The sequence below is a fragment of the Crocuta crocuta genome, unplaced genomic scaffold (assembly GCF_008692635.1).
Source record: "Crocuta crocuta isolate KB4526 unplaced genomic scaffold, BGI_CrCroc_1.0 scaffold72, whole genome shotgun sequence".
Lineage (NCBI taxonomy): Eukaryota > Metazoa > Chordata > Mammalia > Carnivora > Hyaenidae > Crocuta > Crocuta crocuta.
Genome location: NW_027529427.1, coordinates 9,875,621 through 9,894,681, shown reverse-complemented (window position 1 = coordinate 9,894,681; position 19,061 = coordinate 9,875,621). Strand labels below are relative to the sequence as shown.

General features: G+C 41.4%; 1 protein-coding gene across 1 annotated transcript in view; it reads right to left on the bottom strand.

Annotated features, from left to right (window-relative positions):
- Positions 1 to 19,061, bottom strand: part of USP18 (ubiquitin specific peptidase 18) — a 48,164-nt gene that overhangs the window by 10,386 nt on the left and 18,717 nt on the right. Inside the window, exons 4-8 of the mRNA XM_077759030.1 lie at positions 12,699 to 12,844; positions 5,447 to 5,526; positions 4,669 to 4,815; positions 1,020 to 1,115; positions 400 to 567 (exon numbers count right to left, since the gene is read on the bottom strand). Coding sequence (XP_077615156.1) covers positions 400 to 567; positions 1,020 to 1,115; positions 4,669 to 4,815; positions 5,447 to 5,526; positions 12,699 to 12,844 — 637 coding nt within the window. The remainder of the gene's footprint in view (positions 1 to 399; positions 568 to 1,019; positions 1,116 to 4,668; positions 4,816 to 5,446; positions 5,527 to 12,698; positions 12,845 to 19,061) is intronic.

Here is a 19,061-nt window from a genome sequence, read left to right as displayed (position 1 = left end):
ACTGTGCCACCCAGGCACCCCTAAAGTCTTTGGATTCTTAAAAGAAAAGCAACTATAAACAGCAAATGCTCTTGAGAGTAGTATGGTAGTAACAACCTATCATTGTTATTCAGGAACACACATCATTAAAATACTATTTTAAAAAGTAAGGGTATTTCTTGAATGTATAATATGTTCACATCAAGTAGCTGCCGATGAGCTTCCTTCCCTTTGTGTACCACAAGCATGGCCAGCAGAGACCATGATTTCTGAGATGATACAATGACACAGATGAGATACCCAAAAATGTCATCTCTGTTGAGTGGGTGACTTCAAGGACCTTGGAGAGGAGAGACAAAAATCACGCAGACAAGGGGTCTGAAGACAGGGAGAATAGAAAGGAAGTGAGGAGCTTCTCACCTGTTCCTCAGAGTTGCAGAGGTCTTCATCAATCAGAAGGATCTGACTTAAATCCAAACTCTGGGGGAAATAGAGTGAGTGGCAGATTTTTTCTGTCTGTGAATTTCTGATGGAGAACCGCAAGAGGTGGATTGTTAAGGTCTGGGGCAAATGGGTCAGCTTCAGGACCTGAAAAAACAAAATTACTGTGGAGATGAAGTCCTAAGGTACTTGAAATGGGTAGATTCAGAGAAATACCAGAGCTGATGGTATATTCTTCCCAAGAGAGATCAGAACACTATAATACAGAGTTAAGAGCCCCCATTTGCTGAATCTGTTGAGCTCTTCCACAGAAGCCATGAGCAGCCCTAGGGTTCTGCACAGGAACCAGAGCCCATGAGAACTACATTCTGCTCTAGAGAGCTAGTCTAACCCTGTGGGGGGAACTCTGCATGCTTCTCTTAGATCTTCTCCTCTTATCTTTTAAAAGACTCTGCTTCTCTCAGTGATGGGCCTCTGATAATCAGAAGCCTCAGATCCCAGATACTAGCTGGATATGGATTCCCTCCCTCAAGTATCACAGGCCTCCATCAGGAAATACACCCAGAGTAGGGAAGCTTCTGGTTTTAGGGAGCAAGTACCTGTTTCCCACAAGTCTTCTTCCCACAGTTCTCACAGAAGCATTTGCTTTTGCCTGATAACTCCCTTGGTTGGAAGAAACAGCGAAGGGCATCCTCCTGTCCCAGGGGAACAAAGAAAAAGGAGAGTTGGTATTTACCATATACAGTATAACCCCTCACCCTACAGATGAGGATTTAAGCTTTCCTTCTGGTTCTCTCCTTGTTCCCCTTACCATCTGAGCCAGTGTGGTGCATGTGGCAGGGTCTCCAAAAGTACCTACTGATTGGAAGGAAAAACAGGAGGGAGCACTTGTTAAGGTAGCATCGTGGGGAAAGGAAGTAAATGGTAGAAAGGGTTTTTTCACCAAATCAAAGGAGAACTTAGAACTGTGCAAAGGAAATAGAAATTTTTTTTTTAATTTTTAATGTTTATTTTTGAGAGAGAGAGAAACAGAGTGCAAGCAAGGGAGGGGCAGAGAGAGAAGAAGACACAGAATCTGAAGCAGGCTCCAGGCTCTGAGTTGTCAGCACAAAGCCCGACGCAGGGCTTGAACCCATGAACCATGAGATCATGACCTGAGCCGAAGTCAGAAGTTCAACCAACTGAGCCATCCAGGCACATCAAAATTATTTTTTTTAAAAGCCAAAGGTGGGATGACAGAGCTGATATGTCAGAGAAGTAGGGGGATCTGTACTTCCCATGTCTCTCAAACAAAGAAGTGCTGAAACCAAAGGACTTTGAACCCCAAGAGTCTGGGGGGAAAAGAGACAGAGTCTACCAGGAAGAAAACGGGAAACTAGATGGCTCCATAGGTGCATGATTGAGAACTGGAGGAGATAAAACAGGCCACAAAAGCACAGAGGGGAGGGATCCCCTCTGCAGAGAGACAAAGGGAAGACAAAGAATGGCTGCGGACGCATAGGACTGTATCTGGACAAGAGAAAAAAACCCTCCAACCAGGGAGGAGAGGGATCCCATCTCTAACTGCAGGGCTTACTTCAGACTGGGTTTGGCTGCCCTGTTTGCACACCAGGGGAGGAGGGGAATCACCTCTGGGTTCAGTGGTAGACCAGGAGCACAGGCTGCAGAAGGAGAATCCAGTCTCTTCCCCTTAGGTGCTGCAGCACAGCCGCAGGATTACATTTCAGGCAGCAACATTAGTGCGCATGAAGTGGGAGTTTAAAACCCAGCTAAGCATGGGACACAGGAGACGGTGGAGCAAGACAGTTCCCTCATCTGTGCTCACGGCACAGCAAGAATGGATACAAAGGAGTGATTTGGCACACCTGGTCTGTGAAGAAGGGACTGAGGGGGTGGCCATTTTTCTCCCCACAACTACTAAGGTGGGCCTCAGGGATCAGTCTTGCAGGGCCCACAGTGGAGGTGGGTCCCAACATATACCACGCCTCACCCTACGCCCCCCGCCCATGTTGAGAGCTGCTCATCTACTAGAGTTGGAGAGAGGCTGTAGAACCAGATTGCCCCCTCCGGACCCATAAAGCGGCACAGCCTGGATTAATTCTAGGTCAATTCTTGTTATTTAGATATATTCTCCCTTTTCTACTTGTTTCCTCCATCCTCTAAGCTGGTTACTCTGGTTAGTGGTTTGCTTAAACAGACAGATTTAATTGATTCTCTTGATGCATGGTCTATACCTCCCTCTTTCCTTTCTTTCTCACTGGATTAATCAGGCCATATAGTATCTGTGGGTAACTTTATCTTCATTTCTTTTTCCTCACCTCCTTCCTTATTCTCCTTTATCTCTCTCTGGATTAAGCCTTTTAGTCTCTCTGCCTGTCCTTATTCCCCACCCCTGTCTTTTCTCTCTTTCTGTATATGTTCTTCTGTCAGCACCGCCTCCACCCTATCTTTACTTGTAGCTGGTGTTTTGGGCTTTTTGCTTTTAGATTGTTTTTTGTTATTGGGGTTTTGTTTCTATTTGTTTGCTTGTTTGTTTTATTTGTACATTTGCATATTTTTGTTTCCTGTTTGTCTATTTGTTTTCCCTTCCAGGACCACTTCAAAGAACAAACCAAACCACACCTGGTGGTTTGATCCAAAACATCACACCAAGTAGGGAAATAAAATAACCAAAGTTACAAAAACAGAAAGCAAATAACACTCTCCAAGAGCCAGGCCTTGGACAGCATATGAGCTCCCTTTAGTACAGCAGCACTCATAGGTGCAGAGCACATAACAAGCTAAAACTACAAGGGACAGAAAACTAGCCAAAACGATGAAACAGAAGAAATCTCATCAAAAGAAATTCCAGGAAGAAGTGACAGCTGAAGAATAGATAAAAACAGATATAAGCAGCATAACTGAGCAAGAATTTAGAATAATAGTCATTAAATTAATTTCTGGGCTTGAAAAAAGCACAGAAGACAGCAGAGACTCTATTTCTGCAGATATCAAGGATCTTAAAAATAGTCATGATGAATTTAAAAATGCTACAAATGAGGTGCAAAATAAAATGGAGGTGGCCACCGTGCTGATTGAAGAGGCAGAGAGGATAATAGGAAAATTAGAAGATAAAATTACGGAAAATGAGGGAGTTGAGAAAAAAAGAGATAAAATAACCCAGGAGCACAAAAGGAGAATTAGGGAATTAAGTGATACAATCAAATGGAACACTATCCATATCATAGGAATTCCATAAGAAGAAGAGAGAGAGAAAGGGACTGAAGTGGTACTTGAACAAATCATAGCTGGGAACATTCCCAACCTGGGGAAGGAAACAGACATTGAAATTCAAAAGACAGAGAGAACACTCCTCAGACGTAACTTGAATCAATCTTCTGCATGACATATCAGAGTGAAACTGGCAAAATACAAGGATAAAGAAAAAAATTCTGAAAGCAGCTAGGGATAAAATTGGCCTTAAAATACAAAGGTAGACATATAATGATAGTAGCAGACCTATCTACTGAAACTTGGCAAGCCAGAAAAGAATGGCAGAAATCTTCAATGTGATGAACAGGAAAAATATGCAGCTGAGAATCCTTTATCTAGCAAGCTTATCATTCAGAATAGAGGGAGAGATAAAGGTTTTCCCAAACAAACAAAAATTTAAAGAATTCATCACCACTAAACCAGCCCTAAAAGAGATCATAAGGGGGTTCTATGAAGGAAATGTTGCAAGGAACATAAAGTACCAGAGACATCACTACAAGCATGAAACCTACATAGAACACAATGACTCTAAACCCGTATTTTCCAATAAANGGGAATGTAAACTGGTGCAGCCCCTCTGGAAAACACTGTGGAGGTTCCTCAAACAAATTAACAATAGAACTCCCCTATGACTCAGCAATACCACTCCTAGGAAAGTACCTCAATGTTCATAGCAGCACTTTCAACAATAGCCAAATCATGGGAAGACCCTAAATATCCATCAACTGATGAATGGATCAAGAAGATGTAGGCAAACCATAAGAGACTCTCAAATAATGAGAACAAACTGTCGGTTGATGGGGGTGGGGGAGATGGAAAAGTGGATGATGGACATTGAGGAGAGCACATGTTGGGATGAGCACTGGCTGTTGTATGGAAATCAATTTGACAATAAATTGTATTTTGAAAAAGGCTAAAGGTGGATTAAAGAAGCAAGGGCACACTAGTAGCATTGGGTGTATGAGAACAGCAAATTCATCAAGAGGAATTCCTCACCAGGGTTTTCAGGGGCTTTGAGTCCATATCAACAAGAGGAAGGGGGAGGGTCAGCATGCTACTATTTCTCCTTCTTTCCATTGTACACTCAAGGCAAACCGAGGACTCCTTCATTCGGATTGTATAAAGGGCCTGCAGCCTCTCTACCTGCAAGAGAGAGGAGGTGAAAGGAAAGAAGGGCACAAAGCCATAAACAGGTGAGATCAATTTCCAGAAACTGTAGCTACCAGACAGAAGCTCCAGAAATGGCAGCCAATGATCCTCTTTGCTCTTCAAAAGGTGCAAATAATAACAGTAGTAATATTATGGAATTGTGATAAGTATTTTTTTGGCAGAAAAATGATGATACCTTTATGGTGAGTTTTCAAAAAAAATCAAGTGAACTTTGGAAAAGTTGTATGAGTTTATACAGTCATTTCGTTTTTAAGCAAATAGTTGTCAAGCATACTTACTTGGAAGGCAATGTAATATCAGAAAGAAAAAAATAATACCATCCCCTATCTCAGGAATATGACACTTAAATCACATTCAATAGATTCTTTAACTTAAAAAGTATTTGAAATCCAATGCTGTATCCAATGCTTTCAGTGAGCATAGTAACATTTATTAATTTATTTTAAAATTTTTTTCCAGGTCTAATTTCCTCAATGCTTTATTCTCATAAGAATTTATGTAAATTTTCTCTTTTAATCCTCTCTATACATTATATTAATGATAGCTGAATGAGCTAAATGAGCAGCATCTTAAACTTCGGAGTTCTTTAGTTCTAGCATCTTACCAAGTCCACATCTGTGATTTGGTCCTTAATTAGGTTCCATATTGTGAGGTAGAGTTGAGCAGCATCATGCTGAACAAACACTGGCCAAAGAGGAAAGTAACAGCTTGATCAGTAAGGTCACCAACGACATTTCCCATGCTCTTATGCCCTAGATACGTAGATACACATGAACACTCACCACTTTGTCCTCTCCTAGCCTTCACTCCTTCCACCCCAGCTTTTCAGGCTAAATTTACACTCAATGTTAGGTATTAAGAGTAAAAAATAGGGGCGCCTGGGTGGCTTAGTCGGTTAAGCGTCCGACTTTCACTTAGGTCATGATCTCGCGGTTCGTGGGTTCGAGCCCCGCATCGGGCTCTGTGCTGACTGCCAGCTCAGAGCCTGGAGCCTGTTTCAGTCTGTGACTCCCTCTCTCTCTGACCCTCCCCTGCTCACGCTGTCTCTCTCTCTCTCTCCTAGAAATAAATAAAACATTAAAAAAAAAAAGAGTAAAAAATAATCTTGTTATTTCTTTTTGAGAACTCCTCTTAAAACTTAAAATCCAGTCCGACTTCATCAGAGCAGTTTCCCTTCCTCTAACTGGCCACCCACACCTACTGACCTCTACTGGGGGACCCAGCCAGATAAAACCAATATTCAATAGTGCATTCTCTCCTATTTCCAAGCCAAGCCAATACCTTAATTAGACTCTAATGGTCACTCATTTCTCTGTACCTTTATTTACTTTCTTTTTCATTCCCCAGAAACTTAGCAGTTTTCTAATACTCATATCTGACCCAGTCTTCCCCAAAGGTATCTAGGAGAACACGAAAGGAAAGGATCACCTCAATGTTAGATGATGCTGGCTAAGAGGAGACAGGAATTAAGTACCAAATTCTCCATATGTTATATAAGTAAATGTAAGACTAAAAATATTGTGTACATATATAAATGAATTTCTCTTGTTCAAAAGAAACCTAGGAAGTCAAAGAATATGAAAAACATACTGAGTACTATTTTACAAAAGGATAGATGTCTGCCAATATGCAAAGAAAAGGTAGTTCCTAGGTTGCATTTTTATACACCAACAATGAAGCAACAGAAAGAGAAATCAAGAAACTGATCTCATTCATAACTGCACAAAAAACCATAAAATACCTAGGAATAGACCTAACCACAGATATAAGAGATCTGTATGATGAAAGCTTATGTAGGAAATTGAAGAAGACACAAAGAAATGGAAAAACATTCCATGCTCATGTGTTGGAAGAATAAATATTGTTAAAATGTCATTACTACCCAAAGCAATCTACACATTCAATGCAATCCCAATCAAAATTGCACCAGCATTCTTCTCAAACCTAGAACAAACTATCCTAAAATTTGTATGGAACCACAAAAGACCCCGAATAGCCAAAGTAATACTGAAGAAGAAAACCAACACGGGAGGCATCACCATCCCAGACTTTAGCCTCTACTACAAAGCTGCCATCATCAAGACAGTATGGTATTGGCATAAAAACAGACACATAGACCAATGGAATAGAATAGGGAACCTAGAATTGGACCCACAAATGTTTGGCCAACTAATCTTTGACAAAGCGGGAAAGAGTATCCAATGGAAAAAAGACAGCCTCTTTAATGGGTGGGACTAGGAGAACTGGACAACAGCATGCAGAAGAATGAAACTAGATCATTTTCTCACACCATACACAAACATAAACTCAAAATGGATAAAAGATCTGAATGTGAGACAGGAAACCATCAAAATCCTAGTGGAGAAAGCAGGAAACAACCTCCTTGACCTCAACCACAACAATTTCTTACTTGACACATCCCTAAAGACAAGGGAATCAAGAGCAAAAATGAACTATTGAAACCTCATCAAGATAAAAAGTTTCTGCAGGGCAAAGGAAACAATCCAGAAAACTAATAGGCAACCAACAGAATGGGAAAAGATAGTTGCAAATGACATATCAGATAAAGGGCTAGTATCCAAAATCTATAAGGAACTCAACAAACTCCACACCCGAAAAACAAACAATCCAGTGAAGAAATGGGCGGAAGACATGAACAGACACTTCTCCAAACAGGACATCCAGATGGCCAACAGACACATGAAACGACGCTCAACGTCACTCATCATCAGGAAAATACAAATCAAAACCACACTGAGATACCACCTCACGCCGGTCAGAATGGCTAAAATGAACAAATCAGGAGACTCTAGATGCTGGCAAGGATGTGGAAAACAGGCACCATACTACACTGTTGGTGGCAATGTAAACTGGCGCAGCCCCTCTGGAAAACAGTGTGGAGGGTCCTCAGGAAACTAACAATAGAACTCCCCTATGACCCAGCAACAGCACTGCTAGGAATTTACCCAAGGGATACAGAAATGTTGATGCATAGGAGCACATGTACCCCAATGTTCATAGCAGCACTCTCAACAACAGACAAAACATGGAAAAAGCCTAAGTGTTCATCAACTGACAAATGGATAAACCAGATGTGGTTTATCTCTACAATGGAATACTACATGGCAATGAGATAGAATGAAATCTGGCCATTTGAAGCAACATGGATGGAACTAGAGGGTGTTATGCTGAGCAAAATAAGTCAGGTAGAGAAGGACAAATACTATATGTTTGCATGTATAGGTGGATTAGGAGGAACTTAACAGAGGACCATGGGGGAAGAGAAGGGGAAAAATAGTTGGGGAGAGGGAGGGAGGCAAACCAGGAGACACTCTTGAATGCTGAGAACAAACTGAGAGCTGATGGAGGTGGGGGAGAGGGGAAGGGGGGTGATGGGCACGGAGGAGGGCACTTGTGGGGATAAGCACGGTGTGTTATATGGAAACCAACTTGACAATAAACTATTAAAAGAAAGAAAAAATTAAAAAATAAAAGTTAACAACAAATATAAAGAAACTCATTGTTAATACAATAACAGTAAGGGAGTTTAACACTCCATGTATAGCAATGGACAGATCGTCAAAGGAAAAAATCAACACAGAAACAATGGCTTTGAATGGCACACTGGATGGACTTTATAGATATATTCAGAACACTTCATCCTAAGGCAGCAAAATACACCTTCTTCTTGAGTGCACATGGAGCATTTTCCAGAATAGATCACCTCCTGGGTTACAAATCAGCCCTCAACAGGTACAAAAAGACTGAGATCATACCATGAATATTATCAAACTACAATGCTATGAAACTTGAGGTCAACCACAAGAAAAAATTTCAAAAGACACAAATAGACGGAGGTTAAAGAACATCTTACTAAAGAATGGAAGAATCAACCACGAAATTAAAGAAGAAATTAAAAAGTACATGGAAGCAAATGTAAAAGAAAAGAAAAGCTGAAGGCATCACCATTCCAGACTTCAAACCACAAAGCTGTATTCATCAAGACAGTATGGTACTGGCACAAAAACAGACACATAAATCAATGGAGAAAAAAAATCCAAAAATGGACCCACAGCTATATGGTCAACTAATCTTCAACAAAGTAGGAAAGAATATCCAATGGAAAAAAGACAGGCTCTTCAGCAAATGGTGTTGGGAAAACTGGACGGTGACATGCAAAAGAATGAAACTAGAACACTTTCTTACACCATACACAAAAATAAATTCAAAATGGATGAAAAACCCAATTGTGAGACAGGAAATTATCAAAATCCTAAAGAACACAATCAGCAACCCATTTGGCCTTGTCATAACTTCTTACCAGCAAAATGAACTATCAGTACTTCATCAAGATAAAAAGCTTCTGCACAGCCAAGGAAACAATCAACAAAACTAAAAGGCAGCCTATGGAACAGAAGATATTTGCAAATGACACATCTGATAAAGGGTTAGTATCCAGAACTTATCAAACTCAACACCCCAAAAACAAATAATCCAGTGAAGAAATGGGCAGAAGACATGAATAGATACTTTTCCAAAGTAGAACACCAGATGGCTAACAGACACATGAAAAGATGCTCAACATCACTCATCATCAGGGAAATACAAATCAAAACCATGATGAGGGGCACCTGGGTCCTCAGTCACCTGAGCATCCAACTCTTGATTTCGGTTCAGGTCATGATCTTAGGGTTATGGGATCAAGTCCTGGGTTGGGCTCTGCATTGAGCATAGAGTCGGCTTAAAATTCTCTCCCTCTGCTACTCCCCCCAGCTCTCTCTCTCTCTCAAAAGAAAAATAACACAATGAGATATCACATCACACCTGTCGGAATGGCTAAAATTAACAACACAGGAAACAACAGGGGTTGGTGAGGATGTAGAAAAAGGGGAACACTTTTGCACTGTTGGTGGAAATGCAAACTGGTGCAGCCACTCTGGAAAACAGCATGGAAGTCCCTCAAAAAATTTAAAATAGGGGCACATGGGTGGGTGAGTCAGTTGATCATGAACTTCAGCTCAGATTATGATCTCATCGTTAATGATTCTAGCTCTGCGTCAGGCTTGCTCCTGTCAGCACAGATCCCACTTTGGATCCTCTCTGTCCTCCTCTCTCTCTGCCCCTCCCCTACAAATACTCTTTCTATCAAAATAAATAAGCATTTAAAAAATTAAAAATAGAACTACTCTATGATCCCGCAATGGCACTACTAGGTTATTTACCCAAAGGATACAAAAAATACAGATTTAAAGGGGGACATGCACCCTGATATTTATAACAGCATTATCAACAATAGCTAAACTATGGAAAGAACCCAAGTGGCCATCGCCTGATGGATGGATAAAAAAGATGTAGTATACACATACAATGGACTATTACTCAGTCATCAAAAAGAATGAAATCTTGCTATTTGCAATGAGGTGGATGGAGCCAGAGAGTATTATGCTAAGTGAAATAAGTCAGTCAGAGAGAAGACAAATACCATATGATTTCACTCACAGTAGAATTTAAGAAACAAAACAGATGAGAATATGGGAGTGGGGGGAAAGACAGAAGGAAACAAACCATAACAGACTCTTAAAGACAGAGAACAAACTGAGAGTTGATGGAGGGAGGCGGGGGATGGGCTGGATGAGTTATGGGCATTAAGGAGGGCGCTNCTGTCCTTCTCTGCCTGACTTATTTTGTTCAGCATAACACCCTCAAGTTCCATCCATGTTTCTACAAATGGCCAGATTTCATTCTTTCTTATTGAAAGAGGTACTTTTTATGATGAACACTGGGTGTTGTATGTAATGATGAATCACTAAATTCAACTCTTGAAAACATTACACTATATGTTAACTAGTTAAAATTTAAATAAAATTTTGGGAAAAAAAAGCATTAGGATTCAGTGACATCACCACGATGACATCACCACTCCTGGGTGGCTTAGTTGGTTGATTGTCTGACTCTTGATTTCAGCTCAGGTCATGATCGCAGGGGTGTGGGATCCAGCCCCAAGTCAGGCTCTGCACTGAGCATGGGGCCTGCCTAAGAGTCTGTCCGTCTGTCTCCCTCTGCTCCTCTCCCTATCTCATCCATGCCCCTTTTCACTTTTTCTCTATCTCGAAGGAAGGAAGGAAGGAAGGAAGGAAGGAAGAAAGGAAGGAAGGAAGGAAAGAAGGAAGGAAGAAAGGAAGGAAGAGAGAGAGAGAGAAAAACTTCAGCAACAGGAAGAAAAAAATCTTCAGCAATACAATGGAACAGAAAACTTGAGGACAAGCACACAAAAAGGATAGGAAGAAGAGCTTCATTTTGCCTATATCATCCCACCCTCCAGGCACATTGCCTAGTGTCAAAAGGGAACTCCCCAGCTCAAAAGAGCTCCTCTCATCAGGAAAAGGAGAGCTGAGTGACCAACTTCCCTGCCCTTTCAGGGCACTTGATGAAGGACCTAGTTTGGTTTCATCCCACCTGGAGACCAGTAAAGCTGAGATGTCTATGAATGTCTAGGAACAAGGAATAAGGGAAGTGAGTGCTAGTGTCATCCATGTAACAGGAGCCACCACGGTTCCCAGGGACCCACCCCACTAAGGACCCCATTAACTTCTACCACTGAAAAAAACTAATGGCCAGCACAACTATCATAGATACCCTGCAGATTTCACGACTGAGGTTTCACCCCACAGGTTTTTGTTTGTAGGCACCATTACCAGAGTCCCTCTCCACTACCTTCCCCTCCTCCTACCAGTGCTCAGAAAATCACAACAGCAGACATCCCTGGCCTCTGTGGCTGCACACATACAAAGTGCCAGCCTACATCCTGATTGCTGACCCCCACTACCCCTTACACACTTGCAGCTAGACCCTGTGGCTGTGCACCTACACCTGCCAGTCTGAATCCTGTCACCATTCTCCACTGCCATGTGCACACCCGGAGTGAGCCCCTACAGCCACATGATTGCTTGCCAACAGCTAAGACCTCCCAAGCTGCTTGTGAGCCTGGATTGAACCTTGATACTTACCACTTGCCTGCATCTCTGGGCTTGTCTACAATTAACCTCTGTATCTGTGCAACCTATACACAACCAGCCTGAATCCCATCACCAACCTCCACTGCCGTACACATTCCAGGGGCAAGCTTTTGCAGTCACAGGAGTGCACTATGAAAACCAGGCCCACACAACTGCTTGTGGGCCCACATATGGCCCCAACTACTGTCTCTGCCCTGTGCCCCTGGGTTCATCTACAGCTAGCCCCCACAGCTGTGCACCTGTATACTCCTTAAACAGGCTTCACACAGAGCACAGAGCCTGACACAGGGCTTGATCCCACAACCCTGGCATCATGACCTGAGCCAAAATAAAGAGTTGGACACTCAACTAACTGAGCCACCCAGGTATCCCTGAATCAACCATTTTATTTTTTTATTTTTTAAAAAATTTTAATGTTTCTTAATTCATTTCTGAGAGAGAGACAGCATGAGCAGGGGAGGGTCAGAGAGAGAGGGAGATGCAGAATCTGAAACAGTCTCCAGGCTCTGAGCTGGCTGTCAGCACAGAGTCCGATGCAGGGCTCAAACCCATGAACTGTGAGGTCATGACCTGAGCCAAAGTCAGACGCTTAACCAACTGAGCCACCCAGGCGCCCCCTGAATCAACCATTTTGAAGCTTCCCACAAAGAAAAGCTCAGGCCCAGAGGACTTAATTCTGCCAAACACTTAAAGAATTAACACCTATCCCTTCACAAATTCTCCCAAAACAAAGAAGAGAAGAGAACAGTTCCTGACTCATTTTTTGAGCCCCTCACCCTCCCTCCATCCCCCTTGCCATTCCCCTACCTCTCTCTCTCAGAACTGAGAGGGTTGTCTTACTTGGAACATTGTATTTCTGGAGACAGGAGGCAAGCTCCAAGGGTTGCACTGCTTTCTGCCGGCTGTCCTGCATCCTCTCCAGTAGCAAGAGTAACTGGAAGGGAACACTTCTCCTTTGCTCTTCTGTTCCCCTTGGTACTGTTATCCTGCCAAATAAGAACATCCATGAACTCCTCATCCTCACAGTTCTCAATGCTAGATGCATACTGGAATCACTTGGGGGAACTTTCAAAAATATCCATGTCCAGGCCACTTTACAGATAACTCAGAATTTCTAATAGTCAGGCCCAGTTATCAGAATTTTAAGTTTCCCGATGATTTAAATGTACAGACAAGTTGAAAAGCATCATGTTGTCAAATTGGCTATAGACATTACCCTCTCAAAAGGGGATTAGACAACTGTTGCCTCACCCCTCTCCCCACTCTGCTCAACAATCACCCTTAAATTAAGGGCAGATGCAGAAGGTCCTGGGTCCATAGCAAAATGGCCATACAGTAAAATGTCCAGCCTGAAGTACTCCAAAGAGAAAAGACAAATACTGACCTAGGTCCTGGGAAGAAAGGAGAACATGAATGAATGTAAGTGTATTTTGAAAATGATTTAATTATGGACATCTCTCAATTGCCCATGCCAACAGAAGGGAAAAAGGAGAAAGCACAGGGCAGAAAATAGCATATGATAGGCAGAGACGAAGATGGCAGCAAGGTAGGAGGACAACAGGCTCACCTCATACCAGGAACACAAATGCGTAACTATCAAATCATCCTAAATACCCCAGAAACTGACCTAAAGACTGATATAACAAACTCCACAATTCAAGGAAGAGAAGAGGCCACACTGAAGAACACATAAAGTATGGAGGTGAGGTTTTGGGGAGAAACGGATCACAGGTGCTGTGGAAGGGAGGAAGCTATGATTGTGGAGAAGGGCGGGAGGAGGGAGAGAGAGAGAGAGAGAGAGAGAGAGAGAGAGAAAGGGGAAGACACAGCAGAGTGCACAAGGAGAATGCGTCCCCAAAGCCATTGGTTTGGAAAACAAGAGGGGCAGAATTTCATGACTGCTTGCAATGAGCAAAGCTTAAACCTTGGTGTTTTAAAGGCCAGAGGTTTTGGGTGGGATAGAGTGTGGAGGGTACTATGCTGCTCCTGGAAAGAAGGTAGGAGAACATTTGGGGACAGATAGCATGGAAACAACCATCTAAAGAGCACCTGGGGCATACACAGGGGGTAATTATTCACTCTTCTCAGAGGGCATCCCGAGAGCAGCATTCACAGAAAAGACCCTTCTCTGGGAGTAAAAGGGCCAGTTGGTGCCATTTCCCTACCCCACCCCTCAGCATAAACACAGAGCCACTTATGGGGAGCAGCACAGCACCAACATTAGCTGCCTAATTTACATACTCCAAGGCCCACACCCCCATGCTCCAGTAATACAACCCTCTTTAGTCATTCTTGCATCAGTCCCAGTGTGGTGGGCCCCTCCTCCAGAAGACCAGCACAAAGCCCTGCCCACACCACACCTCCTGACCAGAGAGTCCTGCAGGGCTTCAGTTCCAGTGGAGGTGGTGACAGGCCTCATTTCACAAGCAGACCAAAGCATAATTACCTAAAACTCACCACATTTGGGCCAGGGACCAAAGCATTACCCATAGCAGGCAAGGGGAACCTTTTCAGGCAACTGGCCTGAAAGACAGAGAAGCTGAAACACAACAAAGTGGCATGCAGCATAAACTAGAGATATTCCCTGAAGTGGCAGACCCTGGTTACTACATGATATCTCTTCAGTAGGCCATTACTTTCAGGGAGAGGAGACACAACTGGCTTTTCTATCACAGAGAAGCAGGCAGAGATTTAGACACAATTGGAAGACAGAGGAATTTATCCCAAATGAAAGAACAAGATAAGGCCACAGCCAGAGATCTAAGTGAAACAGATACAAGTAACATGCCTGAGGCAGAATTTATTTTTTTTAATATTTTATTTATTTTTGAGAGAGAAGGAGAGACAGCATGAGCAGGGGAGGGTCAGAGACAGAGGGAGACACAGAATCTGAAACAGGCTCCAGACTCTGAGCTAGCTGTCAGCACAGAGCTGGACGCGGGGCTTGAACCCACGAACCGTGAGATCATGACCTGAGCCGAAGTCAGATGCTTAACCAACTGAGCCACCCAGGCACCCCAGCCTGAGGCAGAATTTAAAGCCATGATCATAAGGATATTCACTAGGCTTGAGAAAAGAATGACAGACATCAGTGAGACCCTTATGACAGAGATAAAAGAGTTAAAAAAAAGAATCAATCAGAGATGAAGAGTGCAATAAATGAAATTAGAAACATGGCTGATGCAATCAACAGCAGGCTGGAAGAAGCAGAGGAACAAATTAATGACCTAGATGACAAAGTAAAGAAAAGCAATAAAACTGAACAAAAGAGAGAAAGAAATGGCCAGATTTCATTCTTTCTCATTGCCATGTAGTATTCCATTGTATAATAAACCACATCTTCTTGATCCATTCATCAGTTGATAGACATTTAGGCTGTTTCATGATTTGGTTATTGTTGAAAGTGCTGCTATGAACATTGGGGTACCTGTGACATGAGGGACTTTTGAATACTGAGAACAAATTGAGGGATGATGGGGTGTAGGAGAGGGGAGGGGGGGTGATGGGCATGGAGGAGGGCACTTGTTGGGATGTGCACTGGGTGTTATACGGAAACCAACTTGACAGCAAACTATGAAAGAAAAAAAAATAAAAGTAAAAATAGTTGTAAATGACATGATTAAAAAAAAAGAGAGACATAAAAATTATGCAACATGAGAATAGATATAGGAAACTCAAAGACTCCATCAAATGTAATACCATTTTATTACAGGAGTCCCGGAAGAAGAAGAGATATAAAAGGGGACAAAAAATATCTGTGAAGAATCACTAAAAAGTTCCCTAATCTGGGGAAGGAAGCAAACATCCATATCCAGGAGGCACAGAGAACTCCCATCAAAATAAACAATTGTGGGCCAAATACCAAGACATATATACTGGAATTAAATTTGCAAAATATGGTGATTAAAAAGAAAAACCTTAAAAAACAGTAAGACCAAAGGGGTCATTAACTTACAAGGGGAAACCCATAAGGCTAGCAGGAGATTTTTCAACAGAAACTTGGCAAGTCAGAGGGAGTGGCATGTTAAATTCAAAGTGCTAAATGGGGAAAATCTGCGGTCAATAATACTCTATCCAACAAGTTTACCATTCAGAATAGAAGGAGAGATAAAGAGTTTCCCCAACAAACAAGAACTAAAGTAGTTTGTGACCACTAATCCAGCCCTGCAAGAAATATTAAAGGGAACTCTGTGAGTAGAAAGGAGAGGCCAAAGTGACAAAGACAAGAAAAGATCAGAGAAAAATCTCCCAGAAACAATGACAAAACAGGTAGTTAAATGGCAATAAATAATACCTATCAATAAGTAGTTTGAATGTAAAGGGACTAAATGTCCCAATCAAAAGACCTAAGGTATCAGAATAAATTAAAAAAAACAAGACCAATCTATATGCTACCTACAAGAGACTCATATTAGACCTAAAGACACCTACAGATTGAAAGTGAGGAGATGGAGAAACATGTATCATGCAAACGAAAGTCAAAAGAAAGCTGAAGTGGCAATACTTGTATCATATAAACTGGACTGTAAAACAGAAATGTAACAAAAGGCAAAGAAGGGGGATGCCTGGGTGGCTAAGTAGGTTAAATATCCTACTCTTGATTTCAGCTCAGTTCATGATCTCATGGTTCATGAGATGGAGAACTGTGTTGGGCTCTGCATTGGTATTCATTCTCTCTCTCTCTCTCTCTCTCTCTCTCCCTCTCTCTCCCTCTCTCTCTCTCCTCCCCCAGACCAATAACCTGTAAAGAAATTGGAATCAATAATAAAAAAAAACTCCCAAGAAACAAAAATCCAGGACCAGATGGCTTCATAAGTGAATTCTACAAACATTTAAAAAAGAGTTAATACCTATTCTTCTCAAACTATTCCAGAAAATAGAAAAAGAAGGAAAACTTCTAAATTCATTCTATGAGGCCAGCATTACCCTGACACCAAATCACCACTAAAAGAGTGAACTACAGGCTATTAACCCTGATAAACATGGATGCAAATATTCTCAATAAAATACTAGCAAACCGAATCAAGTGGGATTTATGCCTGGGTTGCAAGGGTGGTTCAATAATTACAAATCAATTATTGTGATACATAACATTAATAAAAGAAAGGATAACAACCATACAATCCTCTCAATAGATGCAGAAAAAGCATTTGACAAAGTACAACAGCCATTCATGATAAAAACCCTCAACAAAGTAGGGATAGACAAAGAATAATTCAACATAATAAAGCCCCTGTATGAAAACCTCACAGCTAGCATCATTCTCAATGAGGAAAAGCTCTCAGTCAGGAAGGAGGTCAGGAACAACACAGGGATATCCACTCTCACCACTGTTACTTAATGTAGTTAAAGTAGTACTAGAAGTCCTAGCCACAGCAATTAGACAACACAAAGAATAAAAGGGATCCAAATTAGCAAGAGAGAATTCAAACTTTCACCATTTGCTGATGATATGACACTCTATATGGAAAACCCTAAAAATTCCACCAAAAATTGCTAGAATTGATACACGAATTCAGTAAAGTCACAGGATATAAAATCAACCTCCAGAAATCTGTAACATTTCTATACATCAATAAGAAAGCAGAAGAAAGAGAAATGGGGGCACCTGGGTGGCTCAGTAGAGTAAGTGTCCGACTCCTGGTTTCAGCTAAGGTCTTGATCTCATGAGTTTGAGCTCTACATCAGGCTCTGTGCTGATAGCATGGAGCCTGTTTGGGATTCCTTCTCTCTCTCTCTCTCTCTCTCTGCCCCTCTCCCACTCACACTGTCTCTGTCTTTTTCAAAATAAATAAATAAACTTAAAAAAAAAGAAAGAAATAAAGGACTCAATCTCATTTACAATTCACCAAAACCATAAGATACCTCGGAATAAACCTAACCAAAGAGGTGAAAGACCTGTATTGTGAAAACTATACAACACTGACAAAAGAAATTGAAGAGAACCAAAGAAATGGAAAAATATTTCATGTTCATGGACTGGAAGAACAAATATTGTGAAAATGTCTATAATTTTCCTGATGCAATATATACATTTAATGCAATCCCTTCAAAATACCAAAAGCATTTTTCACTGCTATTGAGCAAGAACAAACAATCCTAAAATTTGCATGTAACTACAAAAAGACTCTGAATAGCCAAAGCAACCTTGGAAAAGCAAAGCAAAGCTGGAGACATCACAATTCTGGACTACAACTTATATTACAAAGCTGTAGTGATTAAGACAGTAGGGTAATAGCATGAAAACAGACACACAGATAAGTGGAACAGACTAGAAAGCCCAAAAATAACCCCACAACTATATGGCTAATTAATCTTTGACAAAGCAGGAAAGAATATCCAGTGGAAAAAAGACAGTCTCATCAACAAATGCTGTTGGGAATACTTGACACCAACACGCAGAAGAGTGAAACTAGACCACTTTCTTACATCATACACAAAAATAAATTCAAAATGATAAAGATGTAAATGTGAGACCTGAAGCCATTAAAATCCTAGGGAAGAACATAGGCAGTAACCTCTTTCACATCAGCCATTCAACCTCATACTATAGGTCTACCTGAGGCAAAGGAAACAAAAGCAAAAATAAACCGTTGGAGCTTCATCAAAATAAAAGGCTTCCACACAGCAAAGGAAACAATCAACAAAACTAAAAGGCATTCTATGGAGTGGGAACAGCTATTTGCAAATGACATATCTGATAAAGGATTAGAATCCAAAATCTATAAAGAACTTATAAAATTCAGCACCCAAAAAACAAATCTAATTTAAAAATGGACAGAAGACATGAAGAGACATTTTTCCAAAGAAGACATCCATATGGCCAACAGACACATGGGAAAAGATGCTCAACATCACTAATCATCAGGGAAATACAAATGAAAACTACAATGAGATATCTCCTCACACCTGTCAGAAGGGCTAAAATCAACAACAACAACAACAACAACAACAACACAACAGGTGCTGGCAAGGATGTGGAGAAAGGGGAGCTCTCCTCCTCTTGGTAGGAAGCAAGCTGATACAGTTACTGTGGAAATCAGTGAAGATTCCTCAAAAAGTTAAAAAAGAACTACTCTACATTCCAGCTATTGCCCTACTAGGTATTTACCCAAAAGATACAAAAATATTAATTAAAAGGGACACATACACCCCAATATTTATAGCAAAATTAACCTCAATAGCTAAACCATAAAAACAACC